Here is a 20,281-nt window from a genome sequence, read left to right as displayed (position 1 = left end):
CAGGGTTCTCAAACGTGACACAGTTGGCCACTTGGTGACGGGGACTAATATTCAGGAAAGTGGGTGGAGCCTACAGCAGCCAATCAAAATTCACCTTTTGATTTTCAAGGGGAATATTGCAACTGCAGCCATTCTTACACTGTTAATGGCAGAGGCCTCAAACCTGCTACAGTCGGTCGTTAAGTGTCTGGGGTTCAAATTCAGTAAAGGGGCGGAGCCAAAAACTGCCAGATTTCTTTGCTGGATAAACTGCTTCCATTACCACAATTTTGATGCCAGGAACCCAAAAGCTCACAAACTTGGTCATTGTGTAGTGACTGTGTGTCCAGGTTACAAAAAGTGGGTGGAGTTAAAACTGATTTTTCTGGGGAATTGTAAACTGCAGCCCTTCTTCACTGTTAATGGCAGGGTTCTCAAACTTAGCATAGCTGCTTACTGGGTGACTGGGATTAATGTTCAGAAAAGTGGGTGGAACCTAAAAATGCCAATCAAAAATTACATGTCGCTTTTCTAGGAGAATATTACAATTGCTGCCATTCTTGCACTGTTAATGGCACAAGCCTCAGACCTGGTACAGTTGGTCATTGGGTCACTGGGGATCAAATTCATAAAAGGGGACAGAGCCACAAACAGTGAATCAGATTTGTTTCATTTCATGGGAAAATACAAATTATTGATGCCAAGGACCCCAAAGCTCACAAACTTGGTCATGGAGTGACTGTGTGTCCAGGTTACAAAAAGTGGGCAGAGCCAAAAACAAATTTCACTGGGAAAGTGTAAACTGCAGCCCTTCTTACACTGTTTATGGCAGGGTTCCCAAATTTTGCCCAGATGGTCACTGAGTGACTGAGATTAATATTCAGGGAAGTGGGTGGAGCCTATAATAGCCAATCAAAATTCACCTGTTGATTTTCAAGTGGATAATTTCAATTGCTGCCATTTTTCCACTGTTAATAGCAGATGCCTCAAACCTGCTACAGTTGGTCATTGGGTGACTGGGGTTCAAATGCTGGAGAGGGGGTGAAGCCACAAACAGCCAATCTGATTTGTTTAATTTCTATTGGAATATACAAATTATTGATGCCAAGGACCCCAAAGCTCACAAACTTGGTCATTGAGTGTTTGTCCGTTAGGGTTAGAAAGTGGGCGGAGCTAACACCAGCCAAATACATATACGGGCGATGCCGGGTCATCAATGGGTGGAGACAAATAGAAATTTTACTGGGAATATGTAAACTGCCGCCATTCTTACACTGGTAATGGCAGGGTTTTTAAACTTTGCACAGTTGGTCACTGGGTGACTGGAATTAATATTCAGAAAAGTGGGTGGAGCCTACAAAAGTGTATCATACTTCACCTATTGCTTTTCAATGGGAATTATTTAATTGCTACCATTCTTGCACTGTTAATGGCACAAGCCTCAAACCTGGTACAGTTGGTTATTGAGTGACTGGGGTTCAAATTCAGAAAAGGGTGTGTAGCCACAAACAGCCAATCAGATTTTTTCATTTCAATGCAAATTATTGATACCAAAGACTGCAAAGCTCACAAACTTGGTCAGTGAGTAATTGTGTGTTAGGGCTAGAAAAATTATGCAGAGTCAACACCAGCCAAATACATACCCGGGCAACGCCGGGCAATCAGCTAGTATGTAATAGAAGACAGCAGAGCTTGGATCAGGTTCTAACAGCTGTTTGCTTGCTGCCTGTAGAACTTTGTCTCACACTCTGCAGGGGCTCCAGCTGCTGCTGACGCCATCTAGTGGACATAATGCTAAGTCACACATGCAGGAAGTTGAAGCTCCATAGTGTAGCTGTTACTCTTACATTGATAGTAAACAAGCTATCGTCAGTGCTGGTCTCCCATCAGAGTAATCTGTCTCTAATTTTCCGCTCTACCTCTCTACAGACTAAAACTGACTCTGAACACATGGAATTTCTATAGATGGTAATTATTCCGGAGTTTTAATGCAAATTCTATGCAGCCTGGAATTGGACCAATCAAAATCAGCCAGAGGTGCATCTGATTAGCCCATACACTCAGAGACAATTTCTGTTGATTTTGATTGGTCCAACTCCAGTCTGCATGCAATTCACATTAACCCTTTCCAATCCAGGCTGGGCTGCAGTATGTCCATCATTGGCATTTTCTAGCTCTGCTCCAGTGTCAGACAGGAAAGCGTGGCTGCCACTAGGGGAGCTGTTGCCAGTCTAGTCCAGCACGCCATCAGCCTCTTTGGATCAGTGTGTTGGACTTTTCATTTTGTCATTGGTTTCCATTCTCTCTCCACAGATTATCTTCATTTGCTGCCGGACGAGCTGGTCCCGGAATGCCAGATTAATTTCAAGCACGTTCTTCCTGTCTCCGCCATATCTGGCCAGGGGATCGAGGAGCTGAAACACTGCATCCGCGGATCCCTGGATGAGCAGGCGGAGCTGGAGATCCAGGAGACTGCAGAGGAGCGGCTGCGCAGCCTCCATACAGCGTCATCTTCTGGCGTGAGAGATAACCCCGCCCCTCCGCCAACTGTCTGCTGATCCCTGGACGAGCAGGCGGAGCTGGAGATCCAGGAGACTGCAGAGGAGCATCGTCTCCTGGCATGAGAGATAACCCCGCCCCTCCGCCTGCTGATCCCTGAACAAGCAGGCGGAGCTGGAGATCCAGGAGACTGCAGAGGAGCGGCTGCGCAGCCTCCATACAGCATTGTCTCCTGGCATGAGAGATAACCCCGCCCCTCCGCCAACTGTCTGCTGAACCCTGAACGAGCAGGCAGAGCTGGAGATCCAGGAGACTGCAGAGGAGCGGCTACGCAGCCTCCATACAGCATAGTCTCCTGGCATGAGATAACCTCGCCCCTCCACCTGCCTAGACTCAGAGGACTGGCATCTGTATATTTCTCTGTTTGAAAATTCTGTACAGTTTATTGAACTTTCTTTATAGCAAAGTTGCTTGTGTTGGCTTCAGGGACAGGTACTGGTATGGACGACGTGTCTGCCAGTAGCAGGATGAAGGGGTCACATGGGCACTAGACAATGATGGTGAAGCCTAAACTGATCTTCACAACCTCAGTGCGTTCTGTGAACGATTGGAAGATGATTTATTGCAAAAGGCAGAACTTTCCATGAATCAGTGTGTTGCTTATGTAACCCGATTACTGATGTGTTGCAGCCATGCCAGAAGTGCCAATGGTTTTAAGTTTGTTTCCTTTCTTTTGTCCTCTAAATGGGGTTAGTTTTTTCACTTTCTTATTTTGGTACAACCAAATAAAGAGGAACTGTAGTGAAAATAAAATAATGAATGAATTTGCTTCTTGTTTACAATATTCATGCATAGATTATCTAGTAGTCAGTGTTTGCCCATTGTAAAATCTTCCCTCTCCCTGATTTACAGTCTGACATTTATCACTGGTGGTGACCTCTTTATTTCTTCTAGGTGATCTGTGCAGAATGTTCGTTTACTGAGAGTTCTAAAGCCAGTACAAAATATACCTGGTCTCCCAGAATTCTTGAGGGGGAGAGCGAGAGAATTTGGGTGCGACCTCTTGGGTGCGCATGATCGCGGCGGTACACTTTGTTTTCACGGACGTTTAATCTACGTCCAGTTAGAGCGGCAGCACCACCTGCTGGACGTAGATTCAAACTACGTCGGTCCCCAAAAGGTTAAGTGCAGTCTACTATACATCCACTTTGTGGCTTCCTGCTGATCTGGCTGGTCAATGGACTGCAGTCTCCCATAGGAGAACATGGTCCAGCAACTATAGTACCTGCAGGAAGTGGTGGTGTGCTCAATGACGCGAGGAATACTGGATGGCACAAACTGTAAAGCCAGCAACAGGCCTTCTCTTGAATGACTAGCATCTATGCACATCTATTTTCCCTACAGACCAGTCCTGGTGTATTTGTGGGCCCTTGCTCTGTCTGAACTCCTTGCGTCCCACAACAGTGGACCTCCTCAGGCCCTAATATACAGGGAGAGGAGGAAACCACTTGGACCTGGGAATATCCAGATCTCCAGCCAGTGCCCGTGCTGGCGGATGACTGGATGACCCTACAATGTACACAATATTACTGGTTTAACTAGACTATGTAGTAATGGAAGAACATGGTCTAATCTGACGAGGCACATTTTCTCTTAGAACTTATGGGAGGTTGGTAACGTTGCTGTTGGAATCAGTTTCCTCATTCGGTAACCTAGATAATGCTGTCCGAAGCACTTCCATAGAGGAAGCATCGGAGTGACATGAAGCGTGATGTGGAACGAAGCTCCGTGACTCTCTCTACACAAGTAATATTGCTGAAGTGCTTTGTATGACATTGGAACAGCAACACTAGTGGTAGGATGTGTGGGCTTTATCTACCTGGGGAAAAGATGGGAGCAGGATGCACTGTGAGAAGAAGGCAGGTGGGCACTAGGGATGATCAAAGATAGGCAAATTCTTCCAATTGATGCAAATTTATATCCAAATATATGCAGCTTGAAAATGGACGATTCAATTTAGACCTTGGTTTAAATTGATTGGTTCAATTTCAAACTGCATATAGTGCTGCCTATAATTAACTAAAATTTGACTTAAAGTTACTTTCATTTCCCAGTTTTTTACATTTGAGCAAAAACTGTCCAGTCCAAAATTATTCATACCCTTCTCAGTAATCAATAGAAAAGCCTTTATTAGCTATTACAGCAATCAAACGCTTCCTATAATTGCAGACCAGCTTTTTGCATGTCACCACAGGTATTTTTGCCCATTCATCTTTAGCAATGAGCTCCAAATCTTTCAGGTTGGAGGGTCTTCTTGCCATCACCCTGATCTTTAGCTCCCTCCACAGATTCTCAATTGGATTCAAGTCAGGACTCTGGCTGGGCCACTCCAAAATGTTAATGTTGTTGTCTGCTAACCATTTCTTCACCACTTTTGCTGTGTGTTGTGGGTCATAGTCATGTTGAAATGTCCATTGGTGGCCAAGGCCAAGTTTCTCTGCAGACTACCTAATGTTGTTGAGAATCCTCATGTATTCTTTATTCATGGTGCCGTTTACTGTGATTAGGTTCCTTGGTCCATTGGCCGAAAAAGAACCCCAAAAGCATTAGGTTCCTACTACCATGTTTGACAGTGGGGATGGTGTTATTTGGGATGAAGGCTTCTCCTTTTTTACGCCAAATGAAGGAAACCTCATTGTGACCAAACCATTCAATTTTTGTTTCACTGAAGACCAAAAGTCTTCTTCTTCCAGATGAGCATTTGCAAAGGCCAAGCGAGCTTTTGTGTGCCTTATCTGGTGAAATGTTTGCCTTGTTCTGCATCATTGGAACCCAGCAGTGTGCAGTGTCCTTAGGATTGTCTGCCTTGAGACATTGCCACCAGCAGAACCCAGATTCACCAGGATGGCCTTAGTGGTGATCCTTGGATTCTTCATCACCTCTCTCACTATCTTCCTGGCCAGCACAGGTGTCATTTTTGGCTTACGACCACATCCTCTGCGATTTTCCACAGTGCAGAACATCTTGTATTTTTTAATAATACTTTGCACTCTAGCCATGGGAAAACATTTAGAAATGGCATTGTAGCCCTTTCCTGACTTGTGAGCAGCCACAATGCACAGCCACAAGTCTTCTCTGAGCTCTTTTGTCTTAGCCATGACTGTCCACAAACCAGCTGCAGAGAGCTGCTGTTTTTCACCTGTTGAATAAAACTGCTGTTCCCAATTAGTGTAATTAGGATGCGTTAGAACAGCTTGGACTATTTGGAATGGTATAGAACTTTGAATTTTCCAACAGACTGACAGTTCGTGAAGGGTATGAAGTTTTTGGACTGGACACTTTTTGCTGAAATTTAAATAAAAACTGAGAAATGTTTTTTTTCCCCACAATAATGCCTCCTGCACATTGTCTTATTATCTTTTGGGAGACACCTATGTAATTTCCCATCAAAAAAATTACTTGCTGGTTGAATAAAAGTAACTTGGCATACACTGTACAGTGTTTTCCGTAACCTTCCGAGGAGACTCAAAGGCTTCTGTGACATTAAAGGGAAGGTTCAGGGAAACGTTTAAAAAAATAAAAATCCATATCCACTTACCTGGGGCTTCCTCCAGCCCGTGGCAGGCAGGAGGTGCCCTCGCCGCCGCTCCAGAGGCTTCCGGTCGTCTTCGGTGGCCGACCCGACCTGGCCAGGCCGGCTGCCAGGTCGGGCTCTTCTGCGTCCCACGCGGGCGCGCTGACGTCATCGGACGTCCTCCGGGCTTTACTGCGCAGGCGCAGAACTACTGCGCCTGCGCAGTACAGCCCGGAGGACGTCCGATGACGTCAGCGCGCCCGCGTGGGACGCAGAAGAGCCCGTCCTTGGAGCGCAGAAGAGCCCGACCTGGCAGCCGGCCTGGCCAGGTCGGGTCGGCCACCGAAGATGACCGGAAGCCTCTGGAGCGGTGGCGAGGGCACCTCCTGCCTGCCACGGGCTGGAGGAAGCCCCAGGTAAGTGGATATGGATTTTTATTTTTTTAAGCGTTTCCCTGAACCTTCCCTTTAAAGTGGTATAAACCTCTGACATAATATTCAATAAAAACATGTTCTCCTACGCTTTATATCCACTACTGTTATCATATTTGCTTTTGTGCATAAGTATTATTATTCATTTATAAATTACAAGTTAACAAAGTACAATTTTTTTGCTCTGAGAGCTGACATTGCATTTTATTCATAACCAGTTTATCCATATTGTAATGCACCCAGAAATGCTTTCTGAGTATTTGTGTTCCGGAGTGCCTGAATTGCCAGAGAATGTTTACATCACTTGATAAAATTAAGTAAACACAAGATAATGTTAACTCCAGGTCTGATGCGTCCAGCTTTTCCTGCAGAGAGCTTGTAAGTCCTGTGTTTAACTAGTTGAATGCTGTTGTAGTAAAAAAAAAAATGGTGGTAGTATATAATATGCTGTAAATAATATTTTAGAGCAAAGAAGAAATGCTGGGTTTTATACCACTATGAAGATGGAAGCTGGGGGCCTGGTGGTGGAATGAGGGGACGCAGAAAGGACCTTAGTGATGCAGAGCCTTCCCTCTTCTCAGGTGAGTAAATATACTGGTTTCAGCATCAGAAACACTTCCAAATGTCCATCAAGCAAAATTAAAATGTTGGAAGTGTCACGACTCAAGTGTGTGTACAGTGGCAACCGACTCTCCCCGATACAAGGAGAGATCTGGACTGCTGGATCATTACACCTGAGCCGACCCTATTGTCCTCCCTTCTTACCACGCCCACTCCATCATGAGCTGTGTGTTGTCTAGCCAGCCCTTCCATAGCAACGGAACATGTCGCTAGCCTGGTGATTAGTAACCAATCTGCACAGCAACATGACCCCAACTGTCACCCAATGGATAGAGTCATGACCCCTGTCGGTGACAGCTGTTGAATGCCTGTACCTTGCTTAAGACTAAGTAATATCCAGGCAGACAGGGAGTTCTTACATCTGTTCAGCTAGGCAATTCAGTAATGCGTTATTTATTTTGCAAGGACTCGTCATTTAAATCTTTTTAATGATATTATTCTTCATTCCACAGCTTGGATGGTTGAAAAAGCGTTTAAACATTAATAACAAACTGTAGAACTGTTTCCCCACCCATGGCATCCTGTTTTCTAAATAACTTATACCTCAAAATTAGAAGGTTCTAAAATTCTGTCCTCTCATCATATAGCTGACTCTACGTTGAAAGCTTTATGATGAAACCCTTTCTGAAAAACTGGATGGTGAAGCAATAAGAACCAGTGTGCAGCTTCGTCAGAATTGGAGCTCTCTCTATTTGGCCAATAAGAGTGGACAATAGAAATTAGCTTATGGTAGCAAAACAAAACACTGGGAATGTGCCATGTGACAGGATACTCCCCTTATCATTTAGAAGCCATGACTTTCCCTGTACGCTGCAGTCTTTTCCAGAGGTGACAGACTGAGCTGGTGATCCAGTCAGTGTAACCGGGGCTACCACAGCGGCTTACATCAGCACCTCTTCCTTCATACCTGGGCAGAATAATGAGATATCCACTATGACGGCTTTCATCATCCTTACACTTCTCTACCTGATCCGGCCGTCCCTGCAGCTGGGTGAGTTATTTTATCTCGAGTTGGGGCTGTCAGTACAATTCTCTGATAATTAGACACAAGCTCAGGTTCCTGATGGGCTTTTTACCAGATGAGTTTTTGGAAAAAAAATGTTTGAGTGTAAGGAAGCATTAATTTCTGAAATGCCACAGCTTTTATACTTTTGCACACACATCAAATTTGAATTGGCCAATGATTGTCACACTTTATCACCTCCAACAGTAAGAAAGCTTTCCTACACAATCTACTCATAGTATTTAAACTCTGTTGGCCCTCATTCTACATGGAATTGGCCAATCAAAATTGGATGTGTGTGCCAGGCTTAATACAGGGAGTGCAGAATTATTAGGCAAATGAGTATTTTGACCACATCATCCTCTTTATGCATGTTGTCTTACTCCAAGCTGTATAGGCTCGAAATGAGAAGGGGTGTGGTCTAATGACATCAACACCCTATATCAGGCGTGCATAATTATTAGGCGACTTCCTTTCCTTTGGCAAAATGGGTCAAAAGAAGGACTTGACAGGCTCAGAAAAGTCAAAAATAGTGAGATATCTTGCAAAGGGATGCAGCACTCTTAAAATTGCAAAACTTCTGAAGCATGATCATCGAACAATCAAGCGTTTCATTTAAAATAGTCCACAGGGTCGCAAGAAGCGCGTGGATAAACCAAGGCGCAAAATAACTGCCCATGAACTGAGAAAAGTCAAGCGTGCAGCTGCCAAGATGCCACTTGCCACCAGTTTGGCCATATTTCAGAGCTGCAACATCACCGGAGTGCCCAAAAGCACAGGGTGTGCAATACTCAGAGACATGGCCAAGGTAAGAAAGGCTGAAAGGCGACCACCACTGAACAAGACACACAAGCTGAAACGTCAAGACTGGGCCAAGAAATATCTCAAGACTGATTCTTCTAAGGTTTTATGGACTGATGAAATGAGAGTGAGTCTTGATGGGCCAGATGGATGGGCCCGTGGCTGGATTGGTAAATCCAGTCCGACTCAGACGCCAGCAAGGTGGAGGTGGAGTACTGGTTTGGGCTGGTATCATCAAAGATGAGCTTGTGGGGCCTTTTCGGGTTGAGGATGGAGTCAAGCTCAACTCCCAGTCCTACTGCCAGTTTCTGGAAGACACCTTCTTCAAGCAGTGGTACAGGAAGAAGTCTGCATCCTTCAAGAAAAACATGATTTTCATGCAGGACAATGCTCCATCACATGCGTCCAAGTACTCCACAGCGTGGCTGGCAAGAAAGGGTATAGAAGAAGAAAAACTAATGACATGGCCTCCTTGTTCACCAGATCTGAACCCCATTGAGAACCTGTGGTCCATCATAAAATGTGAGATTTACAAGGAGGGAAAACAGTACACCTCTCTGAACAGTGTCTGGGAGGCCGTGGTTGCTGCTGTACGCAATGTTGCTGGTGAACAGATCAAAACACTGACAGAATCCATGGATGGCAGGCTTTTGAGTGTCCTTGCAAAGAAAGGTGGCTATATTCGTCACTGATTTGTTTCTGTTTTGTTTTTAAATGTCAGAAATGTATATTTGTTAATGTTGAGATGTTATATTGGTTTCACTGGTAAAAATAAATAATTGAAAAGGGTATATATTTGTTTTTTGTTAAGTTGCTGTAACGGTTGGTGTCAGCAACACAGATTTTTCTGATTATTGGTGATCTGCAGTATCACCAATAATACAGATGCTATACCTGATTATGTGGTGATCTGCAGAATCACCAATAATACTAGTATAGCTAGACACAGGACACCCAATGTGATGTAGTGTTTTGTGCAACAGTAATTGGAGAGATTATCTCCCGAGAAGTGGGAGATACAAACACTTCTGCAGCCTAGGATTCCCTGAGGGGCAGGGAATCAGGCTGTACTGCAGCCAGTGGATACCTGAGGAGCAGGGATCACTGTCTGGAGTAATATTGATGATGATTGGTCTGCAGCTAGGGATTCCCTGAGGAGCAGGGAATCAGACTGTACTGCAGCCAGTGGACCTTGGATAGGTAGAGACCCACTGACTGTGCTGCACGATGGTCTCCAGTGGAGCTGGTGACCACAGGCCTGATATAGCAGCTAATAACCACCTAAAGAGCAGGCGTCACAGGTATACAGTAAGGCTGATCACCCAGGAGCTAGGTGACAGCCAGAAAGATCAGACAAGCCAGGTCGGCAACAAACGGACAGACAAAGTACAGAAGCGGAAGACTGATTCGGTATCCAGGTACAGGCAATGTTGGCAGCAGGTAATCAGATGGGCGGAAGTACCGAATCAGAGGACAGGAGAGTAGTCAGGAAAGCCAAAGGTCATAACAGGTAACAGAAATATCTCTCAATCCTAGTCTTAGGTGTGAGGTCCTTGGTCTCAACACCTGGGAACTAGTCTAACACATAAACAGTAGCAAGCAATAGTAATTTAAAGCTATCAATGGAATCTGACTCTCTGTGAACTGGGCCGAAGGAGAAAAAACTCTGTGAACTGGGCCGAAGGAGAGACAGAAGCAGCCGATTGCCGCAGGCTCAAGGGAGGAGTTGAGTGATACCCATGGGCGGATGCCGCCACTAATTACATTTGCAGGAGCAAAGCAGGACACCACGTCCAGCAGGGAAGGTAAGCTAAAGCGGATTATTCTTTCTGCTGTTCGGGTGATGCGCTGTAGACTCACCTTTTCTATTGCTGAGCAAGAGCCGAGCCATACAGTCATGGTGGATTTGATAATCGCAGTGTAGAACTGCACCATTAGCTTTTGTGGTAGGCCAAACTTTTTCAGCTGCTATAGGAGGTGCATCCTTTGTTGCATTTGATGATGGCGACCGTATTGTTGTCCCATTTTAGGTTGAGATTGTGGACCCAAGAAATTTGAATGACTCTACTGGGGTTACTGTAGATCCACTGAAATGCTTACAAGTAAAAAGGGTACATCCGCTCATTACAGCCACGCTGTGCATATCACGCGGTCTCCATTTCTTTTACATCACCCTGACCCCGGACATTCATTTGCACCTACTGGCCACCTTGCCTGTGATTGCGTTTTGGTGCTCGGAAAATTCAGCGGAATTATTAATTCCGTGATTCCGTCCGGAATCGGATTAATTCCGATTCCGGTAGTCGAAACGGAATTTCTATACCTCTCAAACGGAATTCCGCGGAAATTTTATAATTCCGGCGGAATTTTCCGCAATAACACCAAAACTCTCTCTCTCTTCCTCTTCTCCATCCATCCCTTATATCATCCAGTACGGAATTGCAGATTTTCAAAACAGCTTATATACCATAGGTGGGATTTGAACCCAGAACTCAGTGTGTAGTAGGTATCTGTCTTACCCTCTAGACCATGAACCACACTACATGCTAAAGCTGGCCTAGCATAAAGCATACTACCATTATGATCAATTCGATAGAAAAAGTAGCATGATTAAGGATTTGTCCTTTTTGAAAAGCATGCTTATATACCATAGCTGGGATTTGAACCCAGGACGCAGTGTGTAGTAGGTATCTGTCTTACCCTAGACCATGAACCACACTACATGCTAAAGCTGGCCTAGCATAAAGCATACTACCATTATGATCAATTCGATAGAAAAAGTAGCATGATTAAGGATTTGTCCTTTTTGAAAAGCATGCTTATATACCATATGTGGGATTTGAACCCAGGACTCAGTGTGTAGTAGGTATCTGTCTTACCCTCTAGACCATGAACCACACTACATGCTAAAGCTGGCCTAGCATAAAGCATACTACCATTATGATCAATTCGGTAGAAAAAGTAGCATGATTAAGGATTTATACTTTTTGAAAAGCATGCTTATATACCATAGCTGGGATTTGAACCCAGGACTCAGTGTGTAGTAGGCATCTGTCTTACCCTCTAGACCATCAGCCACACTACATGGTAGTAGGTATCTGTCTTACCCACTAGACCAGCGTTTTTCAACCAGTGTTCCGCGGCACACTAGTGTGCCGCGGAACGTTGCCTGGTGTGCAATGCTCTTATCCCCCCTCCTGCACGTCCCCGCGGCCGCCGCTGCTATTACCTTAGCAGCGGCCGGTCTCCCCTCTCCAGTGCATGTTTTTATTCTAGCAGCGTATCTCCCGGCTGCTCTGTGTGTGATGCGCAGGAGGCAGGGCTCGGTTTCCATAGTAACGGCGATACATATCGCCGTTACAGGAAGCCGCTGCCCTGCCTCCTTCCGCATCACACAGAGCAGCCGGAGATACGCTGCTTGAAATATACACGCGCCGGAGAGGGGAGGGGCGGCAGCTGTTAAGGTAATAACAGCGGCGGGGACGGGCGGGGGGAACTATCCTGGGGCACTATACTGACTATCCTGGGGCACTATACTGACTATCCTGGGGCACTATACTGACTATCCTGGGGCACTATACTGGCTATACTGGGGCACTATTCTGGGGCACTATACTAGCTATACTGGGGCACTATACTGGGGCACTATTCTGGCTATACTGGGGCACTATACTAGCTATACTGGGGGGCTATACTGGGGCACTATACTGGCTATACTGGGGCACTATTCTGGCTATACTGGGGCACTATACTGGGGCAATATACTGGCTATACTGGGGCACTATACTAGCTATACTGGGGCACTATACTGGGGCACTATACTAGCTACACTGAGGCAACTAAACTCCCTACACTGGGGCAACTATGCTAGCTATGCAGCCGCACCCCAGCCCCCCCCCCCCCCCCCCCCATAGCCTGCTGCGCACGGCACTGTCCACTAGGTCGCGCAAACAACCGGGGGCCGCATCCCCCCCCCGCGCGCGCCGTTCCCCGGAGAAAAATTTGGTCAGACAGTGTTCCCCGGGCCAGAAAAGGTTGGGAACCACTGCACTAGACCATCAACCACACTCAGGGCCAGGCTGAGGCAGAGGCTGGAGAGGCTCCAGCCTCAGGGCGCAGTGTAGGAGGGGGTGCACAATTCATTCAGCTGTCATTCCCAATTGTGTTTGAAGCAGAAGAAATAATTGATACATGGCAGCGACTGCAAGCCAGATAAGTAGAGATTAGGGGGTTGGGGGCCCTGGGGCACCTCTTAGTGTAATAGCAATCAGTGTGTGACGGCTGGGGTGGGAGGGATGGGGGGGCGCACTTTGCTGTCTCAGCCTTGGGTGCTGAAGGACCTTGTCCCACCTCTGACCACACTACATGCTAAAGCTGGCCTAGCATGTACCATACTACCATTATGATCAATTCAATAGAAACTTTTTCTATTGAATTGATGCTACTGTGTAGCATGTAGTGTGGTTGATGGTCTAGGGCAGTGGTTCCCAACCTTTTCCAGGTGGTGACACATCACGACAAACATTCAGATATCCGTGACACGTCACATCATGCCAAACATTCAGATATACATGACACATCCCGTATGATAGAAAAGAGGGGCTCAGTAACAATCTGATGATGCTGCAGGCACAATGAGGGGCTCAGTAACAATCTGCTGATGCTGCAGGCACAAAAGGGGCTCAGCAACAATCTGCTGATGCTGCAAGCACAATGGTGGGGAGCTCAGTAACAATCTGCTGATGCTGCAGGCACAATGAGGGGCTCAGTAACAATCTGCTGATGCTGCAGGCACACTGAGGGGCTCAGTAACAATCACGGGGGGGGGGGGGGGGGGGGGTTGGTGAGGGTGCAGTGGCATAGCTAGCATAGTTGCCCCAGTATAGGGTGATTAGTTGCCTCAGTATAGCTAGTATAGTGCCCCAGTATAGCGCCCCAGTATAGCTAGTATAGTGCCCCGGTATAGCCAGTATAGTGCCCCGGTATAGCCAGTATAGTGCCCCGGTATAGCCAGTATAGTGCCCCGGTATAGGCAGTATAGTGCCCCGGTATAGCGCCCAAGTATAGCCAGTATAGTGCCCCAGTATAGTGCCCTGGTATAGCCAGTATGGGTTGGTGGTGCCCCCCGCCCGTCCCTGCCGCTGTTATTACCTTAACAGCGGCCGCTCTCCCCTCTCCGGCGCGTGTATTTATTGAAGCAGCGTATCTCCCGGCTGCTCTGTGTGATCCGGCAGGAAGCATGGCAGCGGCTTCCTGTAGCGGCGATATGTTTTGCCGTTACTATGGTAACCGAGCCCTGCATCCTGCGCATCACACACAGAGTAGCCGGGAGATACGCTGCTTGAATAAATACATGCGCTGGAGAGGGGAGAGCAGCCGCTGCTAAGATAATAAGGCGATCTGCGGGAGAGACGAGCAGGGGGAGCAGAGAGCGGCGACACATAGCTGGTGCTGCCGCGACACATAAATGTGTCACGGCACACCGGTTGGGAACCTCTGGTCTAATGGGTAAGACAGATACCTACTACCATGTAGTGTGGTTGATGGTCTAGGGCAGGGGTCTGCAACCTTTAAGACATAAAGAGCAACTTGGACCCGTTTCCGAAAAGAGAAAAAAACTGGGAGCCGCAAAACCATTATAAAACAAATCTAACACTGCATATATTGTTTCTTACCTTAATGCTATATACAGGATCAGATATGACCCCAATATGCACAAATTGTTAGCAGATATGACCCCAATATGCACAAATCGTTAGCAGATATGACCCCAATATGCACAATCCTTCAGTAGATCTGACCCCAATATGCACAATCCTTCAGCAGATCTGACCCTAATATGCACAATCCTTCAGCAGATATGAAAAGAAAAACCCATTTACTCAGGAGGAGGAGTTTAAAATTTTTCCGACGGAATTCCGTATACCGCGGAACTGGTCCGGAATACCGCCGGAGTTAAATGGAAGCGGAATTTGAGATCGGCGGTATGCGGAATTACCGCGGAACGGGAAATTGCAATTCCGAGCATCCCTACCTATAGTACATTACATACAACCCAGTGATTATGCTGGGCAATGGTTTACTTGTCCAACAAGTTCTACAAGACAAAATATATATCTGATGCATAGGAGAGGATTTTATCCATATTCTGTGTTATACTTTTTAAAGATGTTTTTAACTGCCTCATGTAATAACTTTTGAACTTTGTTTGCCTCTGAAGAAGCAGCTCTTATATAGACCACGAAACGTGCGTCAGGCCAATCTCTGCATATTGACGTGACATATGGATTTTTTTATGATTTTGTCATATTTGTTTATTACTCCATAACTGTAATTAAAAGTTATGTTTTATAATTACTGTAATAATGATTGTGGACCTGAAATCCTAATTTACTTATTTTTTCTGTTATCCCTATTGTCATATTAACCACTTCAGGACCTCAGGCTTACACCCCCTAGTGAGCAGGCCATTTTTTCATAACCTAGTGCTGTGCAGCTGTGTTAGCGTGCTGCACAGCCCTACAACTCCGCACACAAATTAATTTCACCTTCTAATGTCCTTAATAGGACACTGCCGGAGAACTCTGATCTGTTCCCCACCTCTCATAGGCATCCGCCTGTGAGAGGCCACGCAGTACGAGCCGCTCTGAGGGACAGCCGAGTGTCCCTCGTACAGCGCTGCAGGAGATCGCAGCGCTGTACACATGTAAACAAAGGGTAATTCTTTCCCCTTTAAGACTCTAAACAGTCTGCTAGCTGCGATCTGGATCTCCGTGAACTGCCAGGGAACAAACGCGTTCCCTGCTAAACTGCAGCTCCAGGACTTGACGCCAATCGGCGTTAGGTGATCTTGGGGCTGCCGCTGTGGTCACGCCCATCGGTGTGACATGGTCGTTAGGTAGTTAATCAGAGGGGAGGTCATATTATTGTTTCTCTTGCTTTCAACCACTTAATTACCAGCAGTCTCTGGCCCCTTAAAGAGAACCCGAGATGGGTTTGAATAATCCTATTAGGACACAGAGGCACGTTCTGCATACAGTGCCCATCCTGTGTGTCCCCTTCCCCCCCCCCTGCCCAGGCTGTAATGTCCCTATAAAAAAAAAACCGCCATGCTAGCGACTCGCATATTGTCGCTAGTTGGATGTTTACTTGAATGCTGTCTGTCGCCGCCCCCACGCCTCCTCTATAGCGCGGCACCCCACCTGCATCCCTTCCCTCGCCGCCTTTGTAAGCCGATTGGAGGAAGCTTACGGGGGCGGAGAGGGAAGGGACGCATGCGGGCAGCCGAGATATAGAGAGGACAGCATTCAGGTAAACGGCCAGCTAGCGACAATCTGCGTGTTGCTAGCCTGGTGTTTTTTGCTATGGTGGACAGCAGAGCCTGGGGGGACACTGTACGGACACAGATGCTGGGCATTGTATGCAGAACGTGCCTCTATGTCCTAATAGGATTCTTCAAACCCACCTCTGGTTCTCTTTAAAGGGAACCTGAACTGAGTAAAATTATTTTAAATAAACACATGATATAGCTGCAAATGAATATTACATACTACCCTTACCGTCAGTTCTTCTCAGAAGCTCTCCATTTTCTTCTTACAGTGATCCCATCCTGTTCTGACAATATTTTGTCAGAACTGAAGTATACCAGTTGCTGTCAGTTATATATCAGCTGCTGTCAGTTACAACTAAATGTGCAAGGTGATGTCCATGTTTCCCTATAGCAGTGTGCTGACCAGAAAGCTGTTATGAGGTAATGGCCATTTTCAAAATGGAGGACAGAGAATGCCATTAAATACAGTGGACAAATGGGACACGGGAGAGGAGAAAGAGATTGATGAGTAGACTACGTGGGAGGTAAGTATAATGTGTGTATGTTTATTTCGACTTTTAATTTTCAGTTCAGGTTCTCTTTAACCTCCTTGCCGGTTATCCCGAACTCAGTTCGGGGTAACCTGCGCAGGAGGATTTCTCAGGCCCCGCTGGGTCGATTTGCATAATTTTTTTTTTCCTACACGCAGCTAGCACTTTGCTAGCTGCGTGTAGTACGCGATCGCCGCCGCTCGCCGCCGATTCGCCGCTACCCGCCGAGCCGCCCCCCCCCCCCCCCCGCCCCAGACCCCTGCGCAGCCTGGCCAATCAGTGCCAGGCAGCGCTTAGGGGCGGATCGGGATTCCCTCTGACGTCATGATGTCCAGGACGTCGGTGACGTCATCCCGCCCGGTCGCCATGGCGACCGGGGAAGCCCTGCAGGAAATCCCGTTCTGAACGGGATTTCCTGCTTACTCTGATCGCCGAAGGCGATCGGAGTGGCTGGGGAGATGCCGCTGCTCAGCGGCTATCATGTAGCGAGCCCTGGGCTCGCTACATGATTTAAAAAAATAAAAAATATAAAAAAAGTGCTGCGCTGCCTCCTTGCCGGATTAATTAGACCGGCAAGGAGGTTAAGGACCAGTGACTTTCTGGTACAAAAACATGGCTCACTGACGTCACACCTCATGAACCAATCACTCTTGCCATTTGCACCACTCGCCTGTGGCTGAAGGCCCACTCACTCCATTGTTGCTATGACAGCAGAGCTCCATGAGCTGGTCAGGAGCCAATTTCATTGGCTTCTTACCCTGTGATCACTGAGAGCCAATGTGATTTACTCTACATTAGATGTATCATCATTTATAGCATCCCCACATATAAAGAGGCTGTCCACTCCAGTCCACTGGTCTGCTACTTCAGTCTCTCTCCACCCCCCCCCCCTTTCCCGATGGTTAGTGCTTTCCTCCTTCAACATTTTTATTGGATGCACAGGTCTGAGTATGTCGTGCAAACCTGGTGCCGTGTGCAATTTTAAAATATAATTAAAAACTGATCCGCAATTTAAAATTTTATGTTGCAGAATCTGACACATTTTTAATCTACAATGAAGACCACGACAAGTGCTTAGAAGGTGAGAATACCAACATTATGGCCGCCGCCTGCAGAGAAGACAATAATGCACAAAAATTCAGCTGGATTTTAAAAGACCAACTGATAAACATGGCGGTGCTGCAATGCCTGACAAAGTTTCATTTTTACATTCCCATTTCTGGAGCTCATTATTGCCATCACAGGAAGCCAGCATGACCCCAGCCAGGTCTTTCTTAGAGGACCCCTTAGAGGATGGCGATAATGAGCTCCAGAAATGGGAGTGTAAAAATGAAACTTTGTTTGGAATCCTGGGGGAAAGCCTCCACCTGCACTATGGTAACACCAAAGAGAAAGTGATTCTTTTTAAAGGAACAGGAACCTGGAGCCAATGGAAGATCTATGGAACCTCTGATGCCCTGTGTGAGAAGGCCTATCAAGGTAAGGCAATTTAGTAGAGATGGGAAATGAGAGTCTAATAATTCAGACTTGTATGCAAATATAATAGATAAAAACTATAACATTGCAAGCTTCTAAAATGATAACATACTTCAAAAACTTTAATGTTCTAATGCCGTTAACGATATATATCACGGCACCCTTTTTTCTGCTTTTTTTGCCGTATTAACGATAATTGCATTATGGCGGCGCCCTTTTCCTCCACCCTCAGCCGGCGCCCTTTTTCCCTGCTACCCTTACTCCGTATTTATTGTGTGCCAAAGAGTAGCACATGAATAATTAGCGGTGCAGAAAACAAAAAAGATAAAGGGATCTGAGCACCTCATTTTGAAAATGTAAAAAATGAAAAAAGCGTCCACAGCCACCATTGCATGCCAGGAGATTTATTCATTATCTTTAGTGTAATTGGTGGCTGGGGACATAACCATGGGCTCTCCAAACCTGTGGTTCTGCAGGAGGGATGCTCGGATGTGCCTCATCCACGAATTCGGCAATCCGCGTGGTTGCAAAAAAAAATCCGCATTCGGCCCCGCCGCATGGGGATTTTCGTCCGCGTCCACGCAACCACGCGGATTTTCTGCCGTGAATGGCGTAATCACGCGTGGATTCCCGCCCGGAGGCGGATTTTCTTTTAACGTTAATAACAAAGCCCCCATACATGCTACAATCCCCCAAATTGCATGGATTATCGAGGTGATAAGGGGCAACATAACTTCAACATAAAAAATTCCCAAAATTTTTTTTTTTTTAATGGCTTTAAAAGACAAATCACCACTGTAAATGGGGCTATTAATTGGTAATACGTGGTTTTAAAAAGGGATATACGCGTTAAGCAATCAAAGAGGTGAAGGCGAGTTCCAATGGCACTTGGCGGCGAAGGTACCGCTGGAGGAGGATGAGTGGCTGACGCCAAAAAGGCCCCAGAGAGGTTTTTGTAATTTTTTTTTTTTTATTTTTTTTTTGCAGCAATTAGCAATGACATCGCAGCAGAGTTGTCAGTGGACACGGGCAGTGTGAACGCAGAGTGCAGTGGTGGTAGCGACTGAGTCAGGAGAAGGACTATGCGGGCGGTCAGTTCAGCAGCACAGAAGGACCACGGCAACATACTGGTAGTAGTAGTAGCAGCACAGCGTCATAGTGCTGGCCAAAAAATTAAATGCACCCGGTGACCTGGGCAGTGTGAACGCAGACAGAGTACATTGGTGGAAGCGAGTGAGTCAGGAGGAGGAGGACAATGCGGGCGGTCAATTCAGCAGCACAGAAGGACCATGGCAACATACTGGTGGTAGTAGTAGCAGCACAGCGTCATAGTGCTGGCCAAAAAATTAAATGCACCCGGTGACCCGGGCAGTGTGAACGCAGACAGAGTACATTGGTGGAAGCGATTGAGTCAGGAGGAGGAGGACAATGCGGGCGGTCAGTTCAGCAGCACAGAAGGACCATGGCAACATACTGGTGGTAGTAGTAGTAGCACAGTGTCATAGTGCTGGCCAAAAAATTAAATGCACCCAGTGACCCGGGCAGTGTGAACGCAGAGTGCAGCAGCGGGAAGCGACTGAGTCAGGAGGAGGAGGACAATGCGGGCGGTCAGTTCAGCAGCAGCAGCACAGAAGGACCATGCCAACATACTGGTGGTAGTAGTAGTAGCACAGTGTCATAGTGCTGGCCAAAAAATTAAATGCACCCAGTGACCCGGGCAGTGTGAACGCAGAGTGCAGCAGCGGGAAGCGACTGAGTCAGGAGGAGGAGGACAATGCGGGCGGTCAGTTCAGCAGCAGCAGCACAGAAGGACCATGGCAACATACTGGTGGTAGTAGTACTGGATATACAACTAGGTCACTGAAGGATGCAGTGGGCACAGTACAAGGTCACTGAAGGATGCAGTGGGCACAGCAGTGGGCACTGGATATACAACTAGGTCACTGAAGGATGCAGTGGGCACAGTACAAGGTCACTGAAGGATGCAGTGGGCACAGCAGTGGGCACTGGATATACAACTAGGTCACTGAAGGATGC

At 46.7% G+C, this 20,281-nt stretch overlaps 1 protein-coding gene across 1 annotated transcript in view; it reads left to right on the top strand.

The window, feature by feature from the left end:
• GTPBP10 (GTP binding protein 10) overlaps window positions 1-3,294 on the top strand; it is a 34,236-nt gene extending 30,942 nt beyond the window's left edge. The window contains exon 10 of the mRNA XM_068235534.1: window positions 2,293-3,294. Within this exon, the coding sequence (XP_068091635.1) occupies window positions 2,293-2,537 (245 nt within the window). The 3' untranslated portion in view covers window positions 2,538-3,294. The remainder of the gene's footprint in view (window positions 1-2,292) is intronic.
• The last annotated feature ends 16,987 nt before the right edge of the window (window positions 3,295-20,281 follow it).

The sequence above is a fragment of the Hyperolius riggenbachi genome, chromosome 5 (genome assembly GCF_040937935.1).
Source record: "Hyperolius riggenbachi isolate aHypRig1 chromosome 5, aHypRig1.pri, whole genome shotgun sequence".
NCBI lineage: Eukaryota > Metazoa > Chordata > Amphibia > Anura > Hyperoliidae > Hyperolius > Hyperolius riggenbachi.
The sequence above is the reverse complement of the archived record's forward strand: the minus strand, read 5'-3'. Positions and strand labels throughout refer to the sequence as shown.